The sequence below is a fragment of the Orcinus orca genome, chromosome 6, assembly GCF_937001465.1.
Source record: "Orcinus orca chromosome 6, mOrcOrc1.1, whole genome shotgun sequence".
In the NCBI taxonomy this organism is placed as follows: domain Eukaryota; kingdom Metazoa; phylum Chordata; class Mammalia; order Artiodactyla; family Delphinidae; genus Orcinus; species Orcinus orca.
In genome coordinates, this window is record NC_064564.1 from 96989166 (window position 1) to 97015737 (window position 26572).

The 26572-nt window shown below is 46.0% G+C and overlaps 1 protein-coding gene across 14 annotated transcripts in view; it reads right to left on the bottom strand.

The window, feature by feature from the left end:
- The window catches only part of PTPN3 (protein tyrosine phosphatase non-receptor type 3), a 143957-nt gene that overhangs the window by 27616 nt on the left and 89769 nt on the right, over positions 1–26572 (bottom strand). For 12 of the 14 annotated variants that reach the window (XM_033427511.2, XM_033427512.2, XM_033427509.2 and 9 more), the window contains 12 exons: positions 24697–24817; positions 23464–23551; positions 20520–20608; positions 19302–19365; positions 17769–17941; positions 14601–14735; positions 11799–11975; positions 6050–6145; positions 3316–3499; positions 3075–3149; positions 1758–1814; positions 329–485 (listed from right to left, as the gene is read on the bottom strand). In XM_033427511.2, the coding sequence (XP_033283402.1) occupies positions 329–485; positions 1758–1814; positions 3075–3149; positions 3316–3499; positions 6050–6145; positions 11799–11975; positions 14601–14735; positions 17769–17941; positions 19302–19365; positions 20520–20608; positions 23464–23551; positions 24697–24817 (1416 nt within the window). The remainder of the gene's footprint in view (positions 1–328; positions 486–1757; positions 1815–3074; positions 3150–3315; positions 3500–6049; positions 6146–11798; positions 11976–14600; positions 14736–17768; positions 17942–19301; positions 19366–20519; positions 20609–23463; positions 23552–24696; positions 24818–26572) is intronic. The other 2 variants (XM_033427510.2, XM_004269357.4) reach the window with 1 other exon arrangement.

The window sequence follows — 26572 nt, forward strand, 5'->3', positions numbered from 1 at the left end:
TGAATATGCAAATGCAGGCAGGGCCAGGCAGCTAAGAGGGGTGTGTGAAGTAGGCTGAGCTGGGCCTGGGAGGAATGGGGGAGGGGAGGGCCACACCTAGTATAAAAAGGGGTGGAGGGTGCTGCCTACCTGCAGAGGACTGGCCATGAGGGGTGGGGCCCTGTGGAGGCAGATCTCCATATTTTTCAAGGGAGAAGTCGGCCATCAGGTGGTCACGGGAAAGCCCTTGATTTTCCCATGTTGGCTACAAGTGCAACATCGCAAAACCATGGAACAGGCTGTGGAAGGCCCTCTTTGCTAAGGCTCCTCCCTCGCAGGTGGCTGTTACCTTTCCTCCTGATCACCAGGGCCAGCTCCCGTGTGTGCGACTCCCGGCTGGCTTTGATGAACATCACCACTTGGTCATGGGTGTGTTCTGAGATGTCCCGGCCGTTGATTAGCACGATTTGATCCCCTTCGTTCAGCTTAGGAATGCAGGTGTCCGCCTGCATGGGGGAAGAGCGAGTTTCTTCTGTTATCATAACACAATCCTCAAGGGAAGAACCTGATGTTTTCTGAGCCCCGACACTTGAGACCATGACCAAGTTCTCTTCTTCTCCCTCAGGCATTACTGTCTTTATTTTTGCCTCCACTGCAATGTTGACATGGTAGCTGGCAGTGGGATTTTAAAGGAGTCCTGCTCAGAACCTACGTTATGAAACATTTTGGAGTAAAGCTAAGAAAACTACTGAGGCTATTTCTCTATGGTAGCCAGGCTTCACTTATTACTGTAATGTCATAATGACTTCAATGCCTCTATCTTTTGTTGTCTAGATGTGTGGTTAGAAAATGATTCGTCAGGGCTTCCCTGGTGGCGCAGTGGTTGAGAGTCCGTCTGCCGATGCAGGGGACACAGGTTCGTGCCCTGGTCCGGGAAGATCCCACATGCCGCGGAGCGGCTGGGCCCGTGAGCCATGGCCGCTGAGCCTGCGCGTCCGGAGCCTGTGCTCCGCAACGGGAGAGACCACAACGGTGAGAGGCTCGTATACCAGTAAAAAAAAAAAAAAAAAAAGAAAATGATTCGTCAGCTAAAAGCGAGTATTTATCTATCTTGTGATGGAGAAAGCCTTTGCAAACATAACCCCAAAGGCAGAAGCCATTATGGAGAGAAGCCATGCATTGAACAGTGTGGGAATGAAAGGCTTCTTAACTCACAGAGGCCACAAGCAGTAAGAAAAGGTAAACCACAAGCTTAAGAGTAAAACTCCCAAACAGGCACCTTCTTAGGAGGCACAGGGACCCTTTGGTGCTCACTGTTATACAAAAGCAAATCACCTCCTAGATGCCTAGAGCCCCAGACAGAGGGCTGAGGGTGGGGAGGGGGAGGGACACAGGGGCCGTGAGCCCACTCGGAGCGAGCAGAACAGCAAACTCTAAGCCCCAGTTTCCTTCTTTCGGGCAGGGCTTCTACATTTCAACGCGCACACCAGTCATCCGGGGATCTGGTTAAAATGCAGATTCTGGTTCAGGAGGTCTGGGTGGGGCCCAAGAGTCTGCATTTCCAGTGAGCTCCCAGGTGATGCTGGTGCTGCAGCTTCGGGGACCACAACGAGCAACTAGGCTCTGGAAAACGGCCTCCATTCTTTCCTTCTATCTATGTGCATATGCATGTACACACACTCTCTGCTGCCAGTAACAAAGAAACAGGACACAGAAACAGAAATCTGTTACATGTAGGGGAAAGCAAACTTGGGAAATAACAGAATATGTTTACTTACAGGTGACTCTGGGTTTATCCTTGATACCACAAGAGGCATCTTTTGATCCACTCCTCCCTGTAAACATGTAGATTAAAAAACCACTTGAGTCGTTCACAGCAACAAAGACATGCAGATATCTCTGACACAAGGGAGGGCTCAAACTTCCCTTGAACTTATTCTAATTGCAGGCGTTGGCACCTTTCGGAATGACAAGGTTCCTGGGTCCCTGGGTCTAGTGGGCCAACCAGAAAGAAGGCTGCTCAGAAGCCTCCCACTGCCATCCCCACCTTCCACAGACCAAAGATGCACTTAGAGGAAGCAGCCTCCTTTCAAAAAACGCAAACATCCCCTGGAGAAGGACTCAAGAAGCACAGCCCCTAACTGCTGATGGACAGGGGGTTTTCAGTGGAGGAGAGGAGCTGTAGAAAGGTCCCATGTCGTGAGGGCTTTTGACCTCTGAGAACAGGCTGTCAGCAGGGCTGCGGGTATTGGAAAGGAGTGCGTGATGGCAGCTGCGGGGTGGGCAGCAAAGACCACCTGCCCTCACTTTGCTCTAGAGTAAACCTTTTCTGTACAGGGCCAGATATCACCTATCTTGGCTTTGTGGGACAGAGGGCTCTGTTGCAACTTCTCCACTCTGCCACCGTAGTGCCAAAGGAGCCACAAACCATTTGTAAATGAATGAGGTGTCTGCGTTCCAATAAAACTTTATTTATAAAAACAGATGGGATTTGGCCTGCAGGTCATAGCTTGCAGAGCCTGCCTAGAGGGAGGCAGAGGAGGGTGATGGCCCTGCACTTGAACCACTGTTCTCTCTTAGCAATGCTGAGGGGTTCCCATCTCTCTGAGCCTTAGTGTGCATCTATAAAATGGGTTTTAAGGGCTTCCCTGGTGGCGCAGTAGTTGAGAGTCTGCCTGCCGATGCAGGGGACATAGGTTGGTGCCCCGGTCCAGGAGGATCCCACATGCCACGGAGCGGCTGGGCCCGTGAGCCATGGCCGCTGAGCCTGTGCGTCCGGAGCCTGTGCTCCGCAACGGGAGAGGCCACAACAGTGAGAGGCCCGTGTACCGCAAGAAAAAAAAAAAAAAGGGGGTTAAAATTCCAATTTCACCACTTAATAGAAGAACTCAATAAGGTGATATAAATAAGTACACAGAGCAGGCACTCGGTGTGAGGCAGCTACTATGGCCACAAAAAAAAGCTCCCAATTCTGAAGGCCGAGCCAATTTTCTTATGCAGCCTTGGGTACGTGGCACATTTCTAATGGAAGTTAAAAAGTCATCTAAAGACTGCTTCAGAGCATCAGATGTCCTTATAAATTACACACAACATACCTTTAGATTAAATCCAAATTTTCCATCTTCATCTGGTGTGATGCGGATCAAGACTAAGTAGCCGTCACCATCATTCTGGAGAACGTCAGAAAATCATCAGTTATCTCACTTCTTTCTCCAGTGGTCGGTGATATGCTATTTTCTTTGAGTCATAACCACCTAATCGCCCGTAAGGCAGCCCTGCACGGGAGGCCTGGCTGGGTCGGCTGCCACTTCAGCCGCAGCACCTGGGGTCACGCACCTTGTCACAGTAGTACTGGCTGGAGTCCTCGGAGCCCCCTTTGGTCACCCTGTGGAAGTCCTCTAAGAACTGCTGATCGACGCCATCTGGGGAACAGGAGCCTGGAGCATTTGAAGATGGAGACACAGAACTGGATGACTTCTGGGTCAGGCAGCTTTGTGCTGGGTTGTTCTCGGATATACTCCTTCATCGTGGGGAAGGAGGAGATATTTTAATAACTGGATTAATATTTTATCAGAGCAAACATTACTGACTGTTGGGGCCTGGCATCTCGTGGCTGTCACCAATCCTTGGAACCTTAGAAGAGCTCCAAAGGTCAAGCCCAGGGCTCAGGCACATCCAGAGTCCACTGGCTGCCCATGTCCCCAACTGGCCTAAAGGTCATCGCCTTTAGTTTTGGGGAAAAGGGGAAGGAGGGCAGGGTAGTACCAGGAACTGCTGAAAACTCAGCTGCTTTGGAAGGGTGATAGGGAAATATGCCCAGCTACTCTGGTGCTTAATTACTGAAGCTCACCCAGATGCATGCGTCTCCATCCCTTTTGAAAGCTTTTCCCTTCCGTCTCACTCCCACTCATAGCTCTGCTTCACAGGACAGTTCGCTACCCAAAGGAAATGGGACTAACGTGGCATATTCAGGACAATTTATATGAATCCTAGTTTACATTATTCACCTGTGACATCCATTAATGCCTCCACTGAGATTATACATTTTATTTTTCTCTAATATAAGTCCTTTTGTATCTTGGAGCTGCGCGGCCCAATATGGCAGTCACTAGTCACTTGTGGCTATTTAAATTTAAGTAAATTAAGATTAGAAAGTTCCTCAGTTGTACCAGTCACATTTCAAAAATGCTCAACAGCCACACGTGGCTAGAGGCTCCTGCACTGGACAGCGCAGTTACAGGACATTTCCATCATCACAGGAAATTCTACTGGATGGCGTTATCTTCGAGAATTACAGACTATTACAACTGAACAGACCTCTGTGGTCATCTGGTTCAACGCCCATTTCACAGATGAAGAAACAGGTCAAGAGGCGCTAAGTGACTTGCCCAAGGTCACACAGCTTTCCCCTCAACTGACAGACAGAAGTCTCATGAACATGACTCCCCCAGCACCTCTCCCCTCTCCTCTCCTCACACCAGGTCTGCTCCTAAGACCCTCCTCTCTAACCTCTCAGGGCCACAGGGATGAACACGGTGTAGGACACGCAACTTCTCTGCATCATGCACACCCACACTAGACCCCTTCCAGAGCCACAGTCCTAGCAAAAGATGCCTTTAAAAGCCAACAGAATATGGGGTTGTCCTCATGTTCCACAGACTCGTCCATATTCTAATCTCATTCCAGGTTAGTGATGGGAAAGGTGAGCAAAGACAGACATTCAGTGAAACAAACAGACAAAAGACAGCTGCTGCTGCCTCTTTATTTCAGGTCCTTATCCGTGAAGTTTTCATTAATGTAGTGCTTCTGTTTCCTAGCAAGTTCAAATTAGCTTACTTTAAATATAAAATCTGTATCATAGTCACACAAAATGATTCACAATCTCAATTCATTTGAATAAAAAAATTCAGTGACAGAGTAGTACAGAAGTAGAGCTATTTGCAAGAGAAGAGTTTGGCCTTAAGGTTTTCAAGTTGGATGGGAAGGCATTTCAGAGAGAGGATATTTTGTTATGTACTAGTGGTATGTTTTCAGACTGAAAATAAATGAGACTTTAATTTACTTAAAAGGAAGCTAAAAAAAAAAATTCTCCCGAAGTTGGGCAACTTTTCTAAGTTTTGATGTTTATAAGAGCACCTCCTAGTGGCAGAAAGGGAAACTTGGAAGTTGCTAAGATAAAGCCAAAGAGGTTTAGGAAAAGCCATTTCCAGCTCTAGGGGTGGACCTGAACCTTTACTGTGAAGCCGCAAATAGCATTCATACTTCAAACATTTGGAAGAATCTGGAGATGAGAGCGATGGAAAGGGTGATGACATTTAAACAGAAGAGCAAGGTGACAAAGCAGAAGACAACAGACTTTTCAGTAAACTGTATTTCTGTATTCCTTATATTTATTTAATTTCTAAATTCTGAATTTCGAATTACATTATATAGAATTTAGATGACATCTTATAAGGTTTTAAAGTATTTTTCTTTTTCAGTAGAAAATGTAATGGTCGATCCCAAACAGCCCATAGTACTAAAAATAACGTATTCAATGTCATTATGTGTCCAATCCCATTTTCTAAGTAGGGGTGGAGAGCTTACTCTCAGATGGTAATTTATTAAACATGACAATATTTTTCTGGCTGATCAACCACGTACAGACGTTCCCTGTAGGCTGCAGTAATGCTCCGCTCAGTGTGGAGGATGGACAGACAGATGGCGAGGAGGACATGTGATGACAGGAAGCAACAAGAAGGTGGCAGCTGGACGCAGCACAGGGATGCCAGGAGTGAAGACGCCACACCAAGTGGCCTTCCTCCCTACCAGGGCAGGACGTGAGGTGCAACCCAGGGGAGAGCCCAGTGGGTGAGGACGGAGAGAAGAGGGGAACCCCTGGGGTTTCAGTGGGTAGCTGTGAAAGGGGCAAAGAAAGGGGTAGCAGGAGGGAGCTGAAGCAACTGATTTGCTCCTGAGGCCGGAAGGGAGACCGTCACTGCCGTGGGGGAGCCAGAGTGGCCAGGGAGGGACTGGCCACCCCAGCTCCCTGGGGTGAAAGGGGCAGAGACAGACAGACAGACAGACTGACCGGCAGACAAACGGGTGCTCGCCCTCAGAAGCCGACGCTTCAGAACTGTAAATGCGGTAGTCATCGGAAACAAAAGCCAGGACAGAGTTCATTTCTCTGAAGGGAAGCAAGGTTAGAGACAGTTAAAATGGCAGGATTTCCTGGGTGAGGCTTTTCATACCATTCTTTTCTACACCCTAGAAAATGACAAAGGCCCCTGCGTTCCCCCCCCACCCCCGCACACACCTGTTAGCCAAGCAAAGCTGTGCTCCCACTGAGGGTTTCACAGCTCTCACTGGGCGCCCGCAAGGAGGCACTGGCTATGGTGGTGATAGAATAGGGGCCATTCCACGTGGCATTTCTCTCTCGAGTCTATGAGCTTCTCGAGGTCAGGAGAGACCCTAGTCCTCTGCCTAGTCCTCTCCTGGTGTACTTAACACAAAGCCAGATATCTCACATGGATCCCGACATAAGGATCACCGAGTAATAGAAAGCATGTCCTCGTGGTAGGGGTGTTACGACATGGAGACGTTCTTCAGGTGATACTCTTTTATCTCTGCGATACATGCCAAGGGCCTGAGATCGAAACTTCACTCAAGAAGCTGCGGAGGTGGCTGAGGGAATGTGGGTCAGAGATGCCGCTGTCTGAGCTCTACGTCTCATCACTCATGGAATCAAGGGTCATGCACCTGTCCCCAGGCTGCCCACTCAGACGTTGCGATAACTTAAGGGCAAGAAAGCACTTGTTGAATTTCCGTCAATTCATGCTTGAACTCTTTGATGAGAATTTCTCATTGACACAGAGCCTGCAGCAGCACCTACCATGGGGACCTGCTCACAGAAGACAGGTAACCCAGACCCGTTACAGGAAATCTGAGTCCTTGGCGTGCAGATTAGACGCTGTGTGATATGGGGGCCTGCCGTGGAAGTGGCAGAGGGGGTACCCACTGTAAAAACTTGGGAGCTTGTTTGTACTTTAGCCAAGGGCCACATCCTGCTTCATGTGACCGTCTCCCCATTCACCTGTCCATCCATCAGAGTAGTCACGGAATATCATGAAGTGTCAGGCACCACGCCAGGTCTGGGGGAAGGAGAGGTGAACAGGGCTCTATCCCTGCCCTCAAAGAGCTCGCTGTCTAGTTTAAGATAGAAAAGGAATCAAATATTATCATCATGCTGTAATGGAGATGCTCAGATGTCTAGCATACAGTGGGAGGCCAGGAGAGGCTTCACAGAGGAGGGGGCGCTTGAGTCTGAAAGATAAACCAGTAGAAGTTTAAACAGGTAGTCAAGAGGGAAGAAGAAAGTGTTGGGTGGGCCAAAAAGTTCCTTTGGGATTTTCCATAAGATCTTATGGAAGAGCCCGAACAAACTTTTTGGCCAGCCCTACATTTTAGGCAAAACTCTCGTAATAAAAAAACTTCAGTGGTATTTGCAGAGGCATGAAATTTTGAAAAAGCACAGAAAAGGCATTTAAGCGGGGGAGTGACATGCTTGGGCATAAATTTCAGGGAAATGAGCCTGTTACCCTTTTTAAGGATGGTCTGGAAGGAGGAGAGACTAGAGACAGGAGGACACTTAGGGCACTATTGCAACTGTCCCTTCGAGAGACAATGGCGGCTACACAGGGGCAGTGCGGGGTGGACGGCGGAGGGGTCCAGGTCAAGGGATGTTCACGAGGGAGAACCAACAGGTGAGAAACTAGATGATGCAGGCGGAAGAGAAGGAGTTGTCGAGGATGCCTGAAGTTCCCATCGGGGCCCACTGGGTGGTTCTGAAATGTGGCCCCACTCACCAAGACAGGAGGAGCCATAGGCTGGACAGAAGATGATGAGCTGAGATCAGGCCAGGCTGGGTTTAAGGTATTCGTCAGCTGTCCACATGTAAGTGGCCCAAGACCAAGTGAAGTGCAGGCAAGGTGCAGGGCAAGTGGACACAAAACTCCTAATGAAACCCTGTCGCTGGCTGGTCTCCTGTGGGGAGACACAGCTTGGACAACTGGGTTGTCCAACTAGAGAACAGGCTGCCACACGGCAGGAGAGCTGCCCATCACCGGCAGGGTGACCAGGTGACAGGGCAGAGGGAATTCCTACACTGGTGATGCAGCTGAAGAAGGGGATTCCCAAAGTTCCTTCCAATGCAGAGAAGCCATTTAAAAACATTTCTTAAAATAGTGGTGAAATACACATAATATAAAATTTACCATCTTAACCATTTTCAAGTTTACAGTTCAGTAGCATTTAAGTATATTCACATTGTTGTGTGTACAGAAGTTTGGAAATAAAAGCCGACAGCTGTCCCCTGTCCTTGGAACAAGGCAGGCTCTAAAGAAGGAAGTAGGCAAATAGCAAAGGCACCAAGCCCCATTCACTGAGGAGAAGTTCTTCAAACACAACCCTCATCCGCCCTCAAATTTGTTTTCCTCCAGCTTCTGCTCTGCAAAGTCATTTTTTTCCCTTGGGAAACACCCCCTCCCATTTTCCTGGGTGGTGGGTTGTTTTTGTTTTTGGAAACTTCCTTCTCTGCAGATCTTGGCCTTGGCTCTGAAACAAGGAAAGGAACACAGAATCTCTGCGAGAGTAACAAGAGGACAGCCTACTCGGGCATAAAGCAAACTGCCAAGGACTCGTAACTAACCATAAACTTTGCTGCGCTGCTATAAATACGGAACAAACCAAGGTGACTTATCCACTAGGATGATGTCCAGAGTCTGAACTGCACCACTCAGGTTTAGAGCCAAAGTCGAACCGCTCTGTTTCTTCCTTTCTCTCTTTCTTCCTCTTGTTTACATGGGTACAGAACATTACACTTCATTCTTCTTTCTAAAAGGAACTCTCCTTGCTGTCTGTGATGTTATTCATCTGATTTCTGACAGGATACTTCCTTTTGCCTCTTAACACACTAATGTGTTGTATAAAGCATGTGCAATGTTTCTTAAACATTTTGAAAATACTGTAGCCCACCCTGGGTATCTGTGGATACAACCAAGCACAGATCGAATTAAATCCGGGGATACGAAGGGCCAACCATACTTAGCCATTTTACATGGATTCTGGTATCTGTGAGGGTCCTAGAACCAATCCCCCTTGGGTACCGAGGGATGACTGTACTCACTGAAGACACCACCGCAGTTTTTTCTCCAAGTACAGACTAACCTTCCCTTCTTGCCTTGGGCAATGGAGGGCCACCAGACTCTCAGGGAGGCCAGCTGCCTCTGAAAACCCAGCAGAAGGTGGCTTCCTGCCAGCAGGAAGGGGTCCCCTACTTAAGCGAGGTGCTAGGGGCTGAACTTTTTCAACTGTTCGCCCCACTTGCAAAGCACAGCCGCTAACTCGATTCTGTGAGCCATCTACTGTTGGCTCACCTGGCAAAGACATGGCAAGGAAGGCTGCGTTTGCATCACCATTATTTGCTACTTTTAACATTTCACTGCAAAATAAAAAGTGCCCCAGGGTGATACATCTTTTTATGTCTCACGGAGGAGTTTCAGGAAGAACCGATGTGCAATGCCTAGGGGTGAGTAGGGCTAGAAATTACTTAAATCGAACCGGGCCTGAGGAAGTGAATTCTCAGCTGAGTTTTAATAAACTTAAATAGCCATCTGTGTGTGGCTGTATTGGCCTGTGAAGCTCTAGATGCTCTAATTCCATGGTGGGGAAGGAAGATGGAATTACAGACCACAGAAGGAAGATCGGACCTGGGACCTGTAATCGGGCTTCTCAGAACCCGCATTTGCCCAAACTCTGTTCTCCTTTCACCAAAGCGACAGAGCCCCACAGTGTGACGATGAAGGCTGATAATGTGCTATTTGCCCAGCTGGCCTGGAGGTCCCTGAAAGCAAAGGCTTGTCTAATTCACCTTCACATTCCGTCAATGAGCAGCAAAGGGTGTACAAAGTGTGCTGCAGGACTCGGCCATGAGCGTAGCCCTCTAAGATGTCCATATACCACTGGACAGAATTCATCTCTCCTCCAGCCAGCACCTGGACATGTACTGCATCTGTGCTGTCCCATATGGTAGCCACTGCTCATGTGGTTCTTTAGCACTTGAGATGAGGCTTGTGTGACTGAGGAACTGAACTTAAATTTTATTTTATTTTAAATAATTTCAATCTGAATAGCCACACATGACTAGTGGCTACTGTACTGGACAGGGAAGGTCCAGAAGCTCCACAATTCCATGATGGATTTGCAAACCACAGCAGGAGGATCTGACAGGAAGGGTGTGACTGGGCATCCCAGAGCCCTCGGTCAGTTCCCTAAACCCTCCTTCTCCTTTTACCAAAGCAACACAGCCCCTGACAGACTCAAACTGGCTCAAGTCATGCGTGCCTGCACTCCTGCCCTTGTAGACCTAGAACTGCAAAACCAGTGTCACGCAAAGGAACTTACACCCTTCCACTCTAACCTCAGCGAGGCTGCAAGTTGGAGCAAGAGATAGTGATCGTTTCAACAAAAGCATCATCCAAGCTCAGGTCACAAGGAAATAATGACCAGAGGATTATTTAATCAGAGGTGTTAAGAACACAAAAGCTGGAAACTATGTTTGCTGTGGTCAGGGACAGCAGAGAAGTAGCAACTTCGCACTTAAGTGCGAAGTGAGATCTGTTATTCACCTGTGATGCCTACAGTACAATCGGGATGCGTTTAATGCTTTAATCCTAGTAGCTAGAGTGGTAAAAATTTACAGATTAACTGAAGTGCCTTCTTGCTAATCCTTTGCTATTAGGGGAAGCATTATATGTTTCTATATTTTGGGCACAGCATGGGACTTAACTGAATGGATACTCAAGGATCATGGTTGACTTCCTAATAGATGATCCATTCCTATAATACTTTATGTCATTTCATTTACGATCTATGTCTTGTCCACTTCAAAAAAATGATTTGAGATCGCTTACTCTAAAATGTGCAGATATGGTAGAACAGTGAATTCATTAAAACAAGAGAAAAAATCAGACCCATTAATAAAGCAAGGAAGGAAGAGTAGGGACTAGATCAGGAACCTGAGCTATGGGAAGCTAATGCAATTGAGCCTGACATGCAGCTCTGAGCTCCCTGGTAATCAAGTCAAACAGGGAACTACTGAATTAGATATTATCTTACTGAATAATAAAAGGACTCAAGCCAGTATTTTAGGAGAGACATATTTTCTCCTGACCTTGAAATGTGAAGGGCGTTAAAAAAGGAAAGTGGGGACATAAAAGAATTTGATGCACACTGTCCTTGACAAAAATTTAACAAAGAAAATCAGAGATGTTCTCCGAATGTTTTTTCTTTATACTGACCATTAAAAACAAAAAGAACAAAAACCCGAGGACATAATGTGGTTCTGAGAAGGCTTTCTGTGGACAGCTAGAAAATAAGCACATCTCCAGCGACAGGGAATCCTGCAGTGGTCAAACTCTGACAATCGAGAGAAATACTACTATAGTTAACATGTCTACAACCTCTGGAGCATGAAATGGCTTAAACTGGGCTTTGCTCGTGAACTGGCGAGAACACTATTCAGGAGAGCTAACAAGCGTGTGGACAGTATGTCACTGTTGTTGACAAAAAGCAGGGCAAGCTCTTGACCCCAGGCACACAGCCTGTCTTCCTGCCGGGGAAGGGAGAGCGTGATGATGTTCTTGGCCTGGCAGACAGCACCCCGGGGAGCTGGCTGCAGGCTCCAGCCCTTGCCTCCTCTTAAACGGCCATTGGGCCTGAGCAAATTCCTCAACAGCTCAAACAAGCAGACACAAAGAAAGAGAGGAACACAAGTTTCTTACTCTCGGTGTGGGCTTCGGTTCTGAGAAATCTCAGAATCGCTGTCTTTAGGGGACATGGAGCCCTTGTAGGTGTAAAACACGTCTTCCGTTTCAGTGATGTACGTCATTTCGTTCACAAGGTTGTCTGCGGAAGAGTGTCGTGGCTTTCGGATTTCGTGCCGGAGTCGAGGACTTCGCCTGGTGGGGAAAGGTTCAGTGTGAAGCGCTGAAAGCAGATTCTACTTAGGAATTTTATCAGACACCAGTGACCTAACTTTGTGCTCTGACCTTTCGAAGGATGCCTTTGCTGATGCTGTTGGAACTTAAGAGCCAGTTAACCCATTACTACACTAGAATCTACCAAGGGCCACGTGGTCCCAGATATTCTTAGCCCAGCGGTTCAGCTCCTCAGCTTTATAAACAGGGCAGATGAGACTGGTTTTTGCTCTCTGGGAAGTTATTGAGTGTTGATTTAGGGGGAGTTATTCTTCCAGGAGGACTCAAGCTCGCCATGTGTAAACAGGCTTTATTGACTGCTCATCAGACAATTTTTCTGATTCATTTGTATGGTATAAGTAAGGGTTTAGAAGCTAAAGTAAGTTTTTCGGCAGACTTATTTCAACTACATCCCTTCCTGCGAATCTCACTTGATCCAAGAAGAAATGTTTGCTTTTTAAAATGTATCTCTTATGGGGCTTCCCTGGTGGCGCAGTGGTTGAGAGTCCGCCTGCCGATGCAGGGGACACGGGTTCGTGCCCCGGTCTGGGAAGATCCCACGTGCCGCGGAGCGGCTGGGCCCGTGAGCCACGGCTGCTGAGCCTGCGCGTCCAGAGCCTGTGCTCCGGAACGGGAGAGGCCACAACAGTGAGGGGCCCGTGTACCGCAAAAAAAAAAAAATAAAATAAAAATATATATATATATACATATATATATGTGTATATATATATGTATATATATACATCTATATCTTATGTGGTATTAGATGGGCATAGCCCCAGCACCGCCCTGTCCCTCCAATAGCAGCAGTAGCTGTGTGACATGAGGCAAGTCACACCACCTCTCTGAGCCTCAGTTGTACCTACCTGGCTCCTGAAAATGAATCAAATGAAGCAATGTCCCCAGGATGCCTGGGGTGACACCTGGGGCAGCACCTGGGCATCGGCTCCTGCAGTGGGTGATCCCAGGCTGCTGAGCTTTCTAAATTTCATTTTCCCTGTTTTTGCATCTTCCGCTCCTTTGTTAGCCATTTCTCCTGGGGACTGTCAGAGCCTCCACTATTTGCAATCCCCTTGGGCCCCGATAATCAATAACACTGTGTCCAAAGCAGAGTGGAAAGGTCTGTGATTCCTCAGAAGAGGACCTATAAATAGCAGTAAGAGCTACAGTCCACTGGCGTGGCAACGTCCACTCCAGCTGCTCTCCTGGACGCTGTCCTGGCCTCTGTTCTGGGGCCCTGGCACTGCTGCCTAAGAGACTTTCAGACAAATTAAGCTGCCACGTTATAGCATAAGTTTACTACTGTAGGATGAGTGCCTAAATCTAGGAAACCAAGAACCAATCTATTCAGTCATGTTATGATTTCCGACACTAAACACCATCACCATCCCTGCCCAGAGCATTAGGCCCCAGTGAAGGGCCCTTACCCAGCGGCCCGGCACAACAGCTCCTTTTTTGGCCTGCATGTTAGAATGCCCCTTAGTCCTGGTAGCTCACTCTTTGAGAATTTACAGGTGCACCCTATCATGCAATGAACAGAAAGCCATACCCTTATTTCAGGGTGGGGCTGGGGCAATGTTCCTGGCTTGGATTCGCCTTCTGATGATGCCTGGCTCTTTTGAAGGCATTCACAAAATGGCCTGATGTCTTTGAGGAACATTATAATAAAATAACAATAACAACAATAACAAAAACAACAATAATAATTCTACCTGATCCTTTTTGTATAGCTTACAAAGCACTTGTACATTATGTCATTCAATCCCTTTACAGATGGAAAGACTGAGACCAGAGAGGTAAACAAACTTGTTAACGAACAGGAGAGTCAAAATCTGAGTCCGGGTCTTCCAGTTACAAACCCAGTGCCCTTCCCACTTTGCCAAACTGCCACTTCCTTCTTCTTTTTTTTTTTTTTTTTTGCGGTACGCGGGCCTCTCACTGTTGTGGCCTCTCCCGTTGAGGAGCACAGGCTCTGGATGCGCAGGCTCAGTGGCCATGGCTCACGGGTCCAGCCGCTCCGCAGCTTGTGGGATCTTCCCGGACCGGGGCATGAACCCGTGTCTCCTGCATCGGCAGGCGGACTCTCAACCACTGCACCACCGGGGAAGCCCTGCCACTTCCTTCTTTTTAAGCTGAGTCCATCATCTTAAAAGTTGGCAGGCTACTTTCCTATGTGCATTTGCTACTATTGCTGAGGGTCACACGTCCTTACATCAGTTGTATTACATGCCTTTACTATGTTTTCTCAAAGTTTATTTTGTTTGACATTAATGGGAAATGTGAGATTAAATAAAGTTAAACATGCTTCTTTATCACAGGACTTCTCAAAACCTGAATATGCTAATTTCAAGAGCAGCATTTCAGTAAGCTGCAGTGCTCAAATTTATTTAGACCAAATAACATTTTAAAAAAGAACATCCCAGCGTCATACACTAAAGAAAATGTTTAGCTAGACTTGTGCATTTCACAAAAATAGTTACTTCTGCAACAAACATGCAAATGTAAACTCTGACCATAGGCCACCTGTAGTTATGTTTTTATTTGTATTGAGTTTTTAAAAGAAGTAAAGTGTTTACCGGTAGGTAATACCAAAAAAGGAAGACATACCAGTTGGGAGTAATAGGAGGAGACCGAGACGGTAGACTCTTGGTTTCTAAATGTTCCACGGATAAAGATCTCTGCATGGCCGGGTTCCAGACCATCCCTCCGATCACTTTTTTGCAATACTGGTTATTTACAGACCTGAAAAACCAGATGTAGGTTCACTTTCTACACTGACATATTCGACGAGAAAGAAGTGACAGCGTAAGCGAAACATGTCTACACACGCTCCCTCCCTGACGGATGACTGATTAACACCTTGATGACCCCAGCAGAGGTTACCAGGAGTGGAGGTACACGGGTCAGAAGGGATTCCTTTCTGTCCTAGCTTTTCCTTATGTGATGTCTTCTCTTCGGGTGAAAAAATATTTTCTTGCCCTTACTATTTCAAGCAACAAAACTGCTTTCAGAATATAACCAAGCCTTACCAGATAGAAGGAATTTCAGGATTAACACTGAAATACAGTTCAAGTAACTTCAAGGAATGCTCACTTTACTCACACTGGCGTGAGTACAAACATTAACCATGCTTCCCAGTGTTCTTTGTCATCCTAGCTGGCAGAGACCGTCACTGTAAATCACTCAGAACTCTTTAAGAGCAGACCTGCGAAAATATGCTTAGACAGCAGAGTTTCAGGCCATGTTCTCTGAATGTGCCACCCTGAAGGTTACTTTCAAATTTTATTTATACCTAGAGAATTTAAATCTCAGCTCTCTAGACCCTTCAGAGAATGAATTATTTGAGAGGATGGAGTTTGAAGCCAGTTTCGGGGAAACTCAGTTCTGGCATTTCTAAATTTTAAACAATGTTTTAATGTCTCATAAAACATTCCACGCAATTCCTTGCAGCCTAAACCATCAACCCAACAAAAAACAGGACAGAAAAACCACAAGAACATAGGTAACACGAAGCACACCCTCTAGAATATCAATGTACTAATTTTCAATGGGAAGTACGGTTGTCACCCTGATCAAAATGCTCACAGAAGCATCACCATGAGAATCTACATCAGAAACCAAATTACCGTTGATTGAGAGCACATCATCGGAATGAGGGGAGCAAGCTGGTTGACTCAAAGGTTTAACGTAGCAGCTCCCCAAAGTATGCGTCACAGGTTATTAATAGGTACTCTTTGGAAAAAGAAGTGTTCCACTGCCCCATAAGCTTGGAAAATACCGAATAAGTTTCAGAGGGCCCAATATGCAAATGTATAGCGGTATCTCTAGGGGTTGGGCAAATCACGTAACCTAAGCCTCAGTTTCTCCATCTATGAAATGGAGAGAATGAGGGATGAGATTTGCCAGTATGCTGAAGCTGGTATTGGTGGTCAAGAACTGCTGACCTGTGGCCACTGAGCCACCCACCGTGTCCCAAGTGACCGCTAGTGGCAGATTAAAAACGGCTGCAAGTTCTCTGACTCTTGAACCCAGGCTGGCCTGGGACTGCTTTGACCACGAGTAGCTGTGCCAGGTATGGGCCTAGCCTTTAAGACGACCGGCCACCTCTGCCTTCGGCTCTTGCAGTCCCGAGCCTCTGTGTAAGAAATCCAACTACCCTGTGAGAGGCCCTGAGAACACACAGAGAGGGTGGGGGTCCAGACGGGTCCAGCCTTCTGATCATTCCATCAAAGGCACCCGGTGTGGGAGAGAAGTGGTCCCGGACCCTCAGCCCGGCCCGGCCACCAGCTGCATCTCACTGAGAAACCCTAGTCTACATACTGCACGGAGAGGAAGGATCATCTGGCCACATCCTTCCCGAACGCCTGACCCACAAGATCTTGAGATACAATATAATGGTTACTGCTTTAAGCCACAAAAACAGGGGTAGTTTTTCCTGCCACAATGGAGAACCAAAAAAAAAATCCTCCGTGTTGGTTGCATTTTACAGATGAAGAAATTGAAGAAGCAAATTAAATTAAAACTGATGTAGGTCAGATTTTAACCCAGCCTTCTGTAAGACAGTCCAAGCTTTTAGTTGCTCTCAATGCCACTTCTCAGCTCACCGAGAGGATTAAGTCCAACTAAAGTAAATGCTACATTCCAGCAAGTTATGTTTACGGCACGTTCAGAAATAGAGCTACCGAATGTGTAAAAATACTGGACGGTATTAGAACACAACATCTTGGAAAATATATTTGCTCTTGGTTCATCAGAAGCTCAGAGCATTTAGCACCATAAATATCAATACTATCACTGATACTAACAGACATTTACTACTTATTCAATTGAGAAAGCTATCAACTGATTACCATGTAATAGGAAAGCCACTGGAATAGTCTGGTACAGTCCCACGTATCAGATAATGGCTCAGACAGGGGCACCATTTTTAGTAACAGCCACATCAATTAAAATAAAAATCACAAAAATAACTTTCCCAACCAATTTAGAAAATAATTTGATATGGAATTTCTGCTACATCTTATATTTAGAAGGCAAGTATTTATAATACATCTTGTATCCTACATCTTAGAATGAAAACATATACAAAAATATAAACTGCATGAGAACACACTGTAGTCTAAAAGTTTAAAATGTATAGATTTATTTACTAGTCATTAAGTATTTTAAATATCATTCCTACGGATAATAGCACACATGGAATTGCTGTAAGGATTAAACATATAAAAAAAAAGAATGAAGCATAATGAAGTATGTGCACGGAACAAGGTAAGCACTCAGTAGTCGTCAACTGTAATTATTACTGTTACTATCTTGTGATTGCTGGATGTAGTATATGCCAAAAAGTCACCTGACTCTGGAAATCTTTATTTCTGCTCATTCGTTATTATAGAGCGCCTTATGGAATTACTGTTCAGTGGGAGAGGCTGTCTTAATGGCACCAAGATGACCCTTAGTCACAGCCTTGTGCTTCCCTTGGCGTGACATGACGGAGCTGTTCCAATGCTGGCTGCTTGGGGGCTCTGAGTGTTACAGAGTTGAGCAGGCAGAAGCAAGTGACAGGAACAGGAGAAGCGCCTGCGTGTGTGGAAAGACACACTGCGGCCCCAGCAGACTTTCACCCATGGTTCTAGACCCACCAGCAGCTCTGGCCTCAGGGCCGGGGCCCCTGGGCAAAGACGTCCCTCCCCCTGAGGATGTTTACTCCCCAGGGGTGACCAGGACATGTTTATTTCTCAGCCTAGCGTGGAGACTGTCCCTAAAGCATATACTCACTTTTTGGGGTTCCTAGAGCCCAGAGTCCAGTACTGAGACAGAACATTCTTTTCCTGAGGTAGTAGCTTCTTTGCCTGAAAGAATGTATGGTGCTCGACACAGGATTTCCATAAGTTTTTGCAAGATCGGTAATTTAACATGTTGAAGGCCACTATGTGTTCCCTGGATTCAGTCTGGGAGGAAAAACACAGTAGAGATTTCATCTACACAGATGTAGGAGCAGGGTCTCAAGCATTTTATGCCCACATCGGTGGTTATCAAGTAAGAGACAATGGACAGCAGAAAACTGGTTTCAAAATTCCTTAGGCCACAAAAACAGGGTTCTAAGAATATTCAGCAGCAGGATTTGTTAACCATCTTTATGAACGTGGTAATAAAGACGACCAGAGTCTACTCTTCATCATCATCTGTGGTCTTTCATGAACGCTTTCATTTCACACCTGCCTACATTTCTAGGTCGGATATATTTGGAGCAACCAGATAAGGGCTGTCTGATACATTCCTTTCAAAATTTAGCTCTGGGAAAAATCTCTCCCCTGAAGAAATCATCTTTCACCTATCAAACGACAGGAATCTTATAATGCTTTGGGTCTCTCTATTTGCTTTCCACAAAGAGAGTCAGATCTAGTGCTCGCTTATAATAATCATTTTGATCATTTGCTCTACCTCCATTCTACCTGAGTTCAGGTTTTCTGTTCTTATGTTAAATTACCATCCTGTGCATTTTTACGGCACCTTGAATTTTGCATCTGGGGCTCGGGAGACCCAGATTCTAGTCCTAGTTTTCTCTGAGCTTTCGTGCTCTCAGTCCTAAGAGTTTATTGTGATGTGGAGCCATTTTAGGTACATGTTATCTTTGGAAAATTGGGAAATGACGTAGTGACAGTAAGTGAAAAATATGCAGCCTGACAAGACAGAGTGCGGTGTCGTGGGAAGAGCGGGCATCTCAGATGCATAACGACCGGTTCAAATTCCAGCTCCTCCACTTCACTAGCTGTGGGTTCTCTCACCTCTAAGTTGCTCTTCTCCGTGTGGAAAACCAAACTGAGTTATCTGGAGAGCTGCAGACTCCTCCTATGAAACATATACGCAAGGCCGCCGTGCATTTTAAACACATCAAGGGAAGGAACTGACCTTGCTGACTTTTGTTGCTACTCTGCAGTGGGCTCGGCCAGGTGCTGTGACCAATGGCACTTCTATCTAAATCTGATGATTCCCTGAGAACTGGGCATTGTTGCATTCCTGTAACTCAGACTACAGGAGGTTAAGTAATCCGCCCAACTGGTGAGTGGAAGAGCTAGGACCTGAACCCAATGTCTCTGACTGCAAAGCAAGTGACTTCCTCAGCCAGATAAGCAGAGTGAATTACACAGAAGACTGCGGGGCCCACCGGACCCTGATGCCCACTTTCTTTCCACCGTTTGCAATGCTCTTTCTTCCCTGTTTGTACGACAAATTCCTTCACCTGCTGAAGGACTAAGGGCTGAACTGGCTAGAAGCACAAGAACCAAAGCAAGCATAGGTACAACTCACCTGTTTTTGTCGCTGATGTATAAAGAATTTCTTCCTTTTGAAAGAAATTTTTAGAATGTTCACCCTGCAAAAAAAGTAAAACACAACACAAAAGAAGCACATCAGGGAGCAGCCAGGTTGCAGCTGGAGCCTCTCGGCGTGTGTTCTCTAGTCCACGATCGTGATGGCTGGGGGCTCTCGGCTCCCTAGACTTTGCTTCAGCGCAGGAAGGATGGCGGCCCCATCACCTCGGCCAAACACTAAGTAGCTGACCGAAGCTGAGCGGCACATCGGGGCCCCTGGTTTATGATGTAGCTCTTAAATACCAAGGACCATGGGCAATGCGCTCTCTGCTGTCAGCTGCTCTTGTGATACTGCAGCTCTGCTAGGGCTGGTGTGTACCTGGGGAAGACAGCTGAGGGCAGTGTGGAGCAGCAGGAGGAGGACAGACAGACCTGCGTCCGCATCCCAGCTGCTTCGCAAACTTAACAGCCGCTTAATAGCCGTGTGTCAAGTAGCCTCTCTATTGTTTGCACAGTAACACAATGATAGTCACCATTAACAGCCTTCTTTATACTTAAAGCTTTACAAGCAGCACCTCTACTAAGACCTGCAATACTCCTGAAAAGTACGTATCATTATACCCAGCTTTCAGATGAGGAAACTGAGGCTGGGAGACAGCGCTTAAGTGCTCAAGATCATTCAAGCCAGGAATGCTTGGAGCCAGGATCTGAGCTTGTGCTCGTAAGTCCTCCACCACGGAGCCCTTCTGAACAGTGGGGACAGCACTGCCTTGCTCAGATTTGTCAGGATTCAAGTCTGCTGGACCCCCTGAGTTTTTAGACCAGAACTGGGCACTTGATAAAACTTCAATTAGTAACTAAGGAACTGCCCTGAAAATACAGCTCCTGCCCAGAGGAAGTCCTCTGAATCCTGGCTAATGTGCCGCCCAGGAAGGATTCCTTAACTCCAAAACCTGCCTTGTGTTGTTTTATCCAGGTTTCACACGGTATCCCAAACCATAGGGTGACTGGGGAAGAAGGGGATGCTGATAAAAACCAAACTAATTTTCCCAAGTACTGAATCTGGATTAATTGTACAGGTCAGAGGTAAAAGCTTGGGAGAAAGTCTCTGTCCCTTCTTTAGAAAGAAAAGTTTAAAATTAGAGGTACCATTACTTTTGTTCAGCACATTTTTAAAGCACGATTCAGAAAATAATTAGAACCGGTTTGCACTTACCAAGGATAGAAACTTGTGCAAATATATTTTCGGTACACAGCGATGCCCACAGAAGCAATTCCAATCATTAGATCTAAACTGTGCAGATCCTGTAAAAAGGAAGATCTCAGATTCACAGCGTGTTACTGTCATGCTTATGCCCTCCGGTAACTTAAGCACCCACGCTTTTATAAATAGCACTACATGTAAGCTCCAAAAGGAAAACTACAGAAAACAGGCAAAAATCTCCTCTTAACAGATACTTAAGATCCAAGTACTTAGCACCAAATTCTTCTAAGGTGAAAATACATTGCCTGACAGCAACACCTGGGTTCTGCCAGTTTACAAAGTTACCACCAGGCAACCTCACTCATTCCACAGAATCACAGAAATGAACATTTGCCTTTACATCTTCAACGATTAGTATCAGACACCATATTGAAATCAGAAAAGCCTCGTCCCCCGCACAGCTTTAAACAAATCTCAACTCCCATCACTGAGAAGGCTTTAGCTATTAATATGAAGTGTAGAACTGCTGATTCTAAACCCAATGAAAAATAAAATATGGCTTATAAGTCCAATACAGTCAACATTTATTAAGAGCCCATGTGCTAGGCATTGCCATAGATAATGAAGGTAATAAAAGGAAGATACAGCGACTACAAGACGTAGTCCATTAAATCCATTTGAGAATGAAAATTTTAAAATAAACAGTGCCTTCCCTTGAGTCATCTATATCCCTACTTACCCAATCAGATACTCGTAATTTTAAAGAAGGGGCAGAGTTACCATTGGATGTGAACCTTAGGTTTGCCACCTACTAGCTGTGTTGGTCTGGGCTACTGGCCTCAGTTTTTCCTTTTGTACAATAAGGATTGTCGAACCCACCTCAAAGAGTTTTATCAAGCTGAACTTAGAGAATATAAGAACGTATTGGTATGCAGTAGGTATAAAAAACGTTCATCCCCTTCACCTCTCAAGAGATAGTGGGACAAATCATTTATGAACAGTGATGTGAACACGGGGGGTTGGAGAAACTGGCCAAAGCAAACACTGCTTACCCGTTGTGGAAAGTCCAGAGAGTCATCACTGTTGGGCACCCAACTGAAATCACACGCTTAAAGCAAAACCAAACTGGCAAGTTGAAAACCAGGGTTGCATTAAACGTGATACTTGGGATCAGAATATAGGGAAATATTAAGCAGGTGGGACAGAAAATTAGCAAACAAAATAAAAATCAAGTGCAGAATGAGGAAATAAGTGAATGCTTTGTGTGGGCCAGTGACGTGGGTCTCAAATCTCCTGGTTCTGTGGTCACCACGGTAGCATGGATAGTCACTGTTCGCTCAGTTCCCGTGCCCATCTCCAAACCTCCCAGCTTGCGGAGCAGGACTGTATGATTAGCTGATGAACAGCTTTGCTCAACAGTTCATTGGCTGATGAACAACGAGCAGAAGTGATGAGTCCCCTCCGGGCCGAATCATTTAAGAGCTGGTGTGCAGCCCTCCAACTTCCCCTCCCTTGGGACAAGCATGAGGCCACATGTGAAGATGGTGAAGCCACCAGACGGAAGCAGCCTAGGCTGCTGAATCACTGCACGGAGGAGTGCTGCCCTGGAGAGCCACCGGGACCCATACAGCCTTTGAACTACTGAGAAATAAGCTCTGTGATATCAAGTTACTGATTTTCAGGGGGCTTTGGTTGATGCAGCACAGCCAAGGGTAACCCAACTCCCTCTGATACCACGGGGGTGTCAGGCAGACAGGTAATCAACTGGCGTCAGGACCTTCATGAGACCCTGGGGTGGGGGGCGCACAGATCAACTCAGGCAGATGTAAAACCCACTTCACCATTGAAGAAAGGGCTCCACAACGTTCTACCAGACAAAACAGTATTTGCAAGTGGAATAAAAATGAAGTCAAGTCCCAAAGTTGATGTTTTGTAAGATCCGTGTCTTTTTCCTACTTTATTACCTATGTTATATCCTGTACACTGCACAGTTAGGGGATTGAAGTAAGAGAAAAGAAATGAAAGTGTTTCTATGAATTGCAAAAATATTATTTAAATGTAAACTTTGGTAATTTACTCAACTTCCCTGAGCCTCAGTTTTCTCACCTGTAAAATGGGGTGATTAGAACACATTTCCCAAGGCTGCTATAATCTTTAAATGAGACCTTATGGTCACATATGAAAGCATCTGGAACAATGGCTAGTATGGACTACGTGTTCAACCAATATTTGCTTCCTCTGGATATGATGTGGCCCAATTACAGGTAGAAAATGTAAAGGTCAGATGCCAATTAGACAGTGCTGGGGTCACACACTGAAGCCATTACTTATGTGCTACCTGACCTTTGATAAGTCCCTGAGTATCAGTTTCTCCATCTGTAAAATGGAGGAAATGACAACACTTACCTCATGGCATTACAGTGGGAAATAAATAGGGACTGTGTCTGGCAGTTAGAAACGGCTCAGCAGATGATAGATATTCATCAGTTTTACTTAAAAAGTCACAACCAATTCAAAATACTTGATTTTCATAAACATGCCATCATAACAGAAAACTATCATATCTGAGCACATAATTAGCTCTAATTTGAGCAGCACTGAGATTAACTAGTAGAAACCCTGGCTCATTAAAGAGCCACTTGGAAAACAGAACTCTATACATTTTTCACCTCTTTAACCATGAGATGGTCTTACAAAAATTACTTGTTTCTAACCCCCGTGACCCCCGCAAAAGTAAAAAGTCTTCAGGTAGGACAGCAAACACGAAAAAATCCAAGTGGATAAAGAACCAGCAAAACTCAGTATTACTTTATAAACCTTTCAGGTATCATTAAAAAAAAAAAAAAAAAAGGTCTTTTTATTATACTGGAAAAGAGATAGTTTCAAAGAAGCTTTCAGATGTTCAGAAATTAAAGTAAAAATCACTTTGGAACTGCGCCATGCTGAGGGTACCTACCCTACCACTGTGCAGCTCCACTCCATAGAAGTCGAGGGTCCGGGCTATGTTGATAAAGCAAGATTCCGCTTCTGACTGCTTCAGCCCACTGCAAAGGCAGACAGAAGATGCAGAGTTCCCCCAGTACACAGAATCTTAACCCCGATTTTTAAAATTAGTAAAAATCTAAAAATATTGATACCATTGCTATAAGGTTATTAAATGCCTTATGTTATTCATCTTAAACAATCAAACCCCAAATGCTAGCAAACCACGTTTTTCTTCTTGTCCACTGAATATGACTTCATCTAGCCCTCTCGTTCCTCTATTAAAAACTACCTCACTTTTAGTAGGTTCTCAATATTCAGAGATAAAGACTGTCACCTTCTGGAATTCCCACCCTACCTTTTCCAGGTCCCTAAAGTAGTACGTGCTCTTTAGGTCTTTCTGCCTTTATCTATCCTTTTAGCAGCAGCCTCAAACTTCCAAACGTCACTGTACTATTTTAGGATGCTGGCTCCTGCCTGGACAGCAATTCTGGGAGAGGATTGGCAGTGCCTTTTTGAAGGGACACTGGTTGCTTAGGCCTTTGTTTCTATGGCCTTCCTGAGAATGTAAGGTCCCTTGAGACCTGGCCTTCTCGGTCAGGGTGGCCCTTATTTGACCTGGACTGAATGGAGCCACTGCAGCTTTAAGTGAAAGGAGGCAAGGGAAGAGGAGGCCAGAATCGGGCGAATCTGCTGGAGCGGAGGCTTGGCCCAAGGCAGCTGCGGAAGGGTGGTGCTCCCTTCTGGAAGGAAGGTGGTTTTCCCAACTGAACCCAGAGAGGACGGGGATTCACCCAGCCTGTCAGCGCCTATGTCTGTCTGCCTGTCTATTCAAAACCACCTGAAGGAACGGCTCATGTCATTAAATATGGGAACCTGTTAAAAGGTTTGCCTGGTAGGGTCAATCTGTGGGGCAGTCAGATTCAAAATGGGCATTTCCTCCAGGAACTAACGGATTTCAATGACATCCTGAAAAAGAACGCAGCAAATTATCCTGAACTCTCATAGGATTTCACACTTTACAGAAATGCTAGTAATGCCAGATATATTTGCCATCGTAAGAGCTCAAAGGTTCACAAACCCCCGACATCTTGAAAGGATTCATAAGCAAAAGCAAGAGAAGACAACATCAAACCCAAAAGGGGACACGAGGTCTGACAGTGCCCGACCTGAGCTCCCAAAGTAGGTCACCCGCCCCTCCTCTCACCTGTGCTGCTCATGGAGCGCCTCCACCTTCGCTAAAAAGTCCTCATTCTGATCCGGTATGAACTGACTATCAGAAAGATAGCCCGGAGGATGAATGGAAGAATCATGGTCTCCAAAATGAGCTATCAAGACAGAACGAGGGGAAAGCACCTTTTCAACGTGGTCTGTATTTACAAGCACCTGTAGCATCAACAGAGAAGATTTCTCAATCAAATGACTCCTTCTCTGTCTCAAGGGCAGGGGTTGGGGAAATCTTTGGTCATGCTTCATAGTCAGTCTCAGGAGGGAAGGAGAGGAGTGAGGTAGTTGCTTAGGTGAATTTCATCCCAAAGTTGAAAAGTCAGATGCAAGGGTATCTTTCTTTACATCTACTCAGCCTGGGGCTCACCCTCCTCAACTGCCACCACACACAAGGGCTGCTCTTTGAGATCTGCGCTGTAATGAAGGGATCTGTGTCCTCCTTACACTGTTCCTTGAGGGCTGGGAGTGGGTCAGACTCATCTTTCGGGCCTTGTGCCCAGGCACGGCACATAGTAGCTGCTCGGGTGTTTGGAACTCACCTGCAGAGAGGCTACTGCAAAGTTCAGTTTTGGAAGGGGAAAAGGGCAGAAAGCCAAGTGACCTACACATACAGACTTGGTCATCGGTGGACCACAGGCCATGAAGGCCAGCCAAATGTGGCTAAGCTGCGAACAGGAGTGTCGAGGCCGTATGAGGTAAGCACAAGTGTGGCGTACAGGTGAGTTTGTGCATGGTGAAGTGTACGACAATGCATTTACAGGAAGTAATTTAGATGCCCCGACGCTGGGTCCCCGATGAAGAAAGCCCAAGAAAGCCTTAGAATCACCTCATCCAAACTCTGCATGTTGAAGGAGAACGTGAGGTCCAGAGATGAGAAGGGACCTACCCCTATCACACAGCTATTTTTCAGCAGTCAAGACCAGAACCTGGCTAGCGCTCCCACCATTCTACCAGCCTGCCTGCCACGCCTGTGGGCTACTGCTGGCCATTTGCGGATGACAGTGGTCATGTCCCCAGACGACAACCAAATGCTGCAAATGACCTTCTTGAGCCTCAAGGCAGAGTCCTGTTAAATTTTACACTGTTGGTTGCATCAGCTCATGGAGATCTTCTTGGATCTTGACTTGGTCATCCATCATATTAACAAACAGTCCTAACCCCTGTGCCTTTCTGCAAACATGAACAGCAAGGTTCTCTTTTTAGTCAAGTCACTGACAAATGTCTGAACTTAACACAAGACCACCAAGTGAACCTCCCTGTAGTGTGGTTGTCCCTGGAAATCTTTAAGTCGGCTACTCTGCAATGAGCTGTGTTAACCACTAGGGGGAAACAAAGTTAAATAGTCTTTGGAAACCATCTGCAAAGCACAGGGTGGTTTCCACCTTGTATTCAATGAACAATGACATTATCCCACTAGATGCTCTTGATAACCTAGCGACAGGCCTTACTTTTATCCCCATTAAACAGATAAGGAAATGGAGACTCAAGGAAGGAACCTGCCCACTGCTGCTCAGGCTGGTAACGTGGAGCCTAGACCCTGATCACAGTTCATCTTCTTTATCTACTTACCATACAACATGCCCTGAACTCCAGAGTAACACACTTTTCTGTTTGTGGGGAAGCAACGCATGAGAAAGCTAATTATAGCAGAAAGAAAAGGAAATAAACACTTATGTGGGAAATACCTTGTCTTTTAAGTCCCATACATTCTTCTGGCTAATATTTTATATTTTGCAGGACAGAGTGTATGTCTCAGGTACTCAAATGTATGGCACATCAAGCTGTTCTGTTGGGAAAGCCCTTATTTGCTATTCATCTAACTCCATCTTGATCTTGGAGGCTCTTCTTAAGGGGTC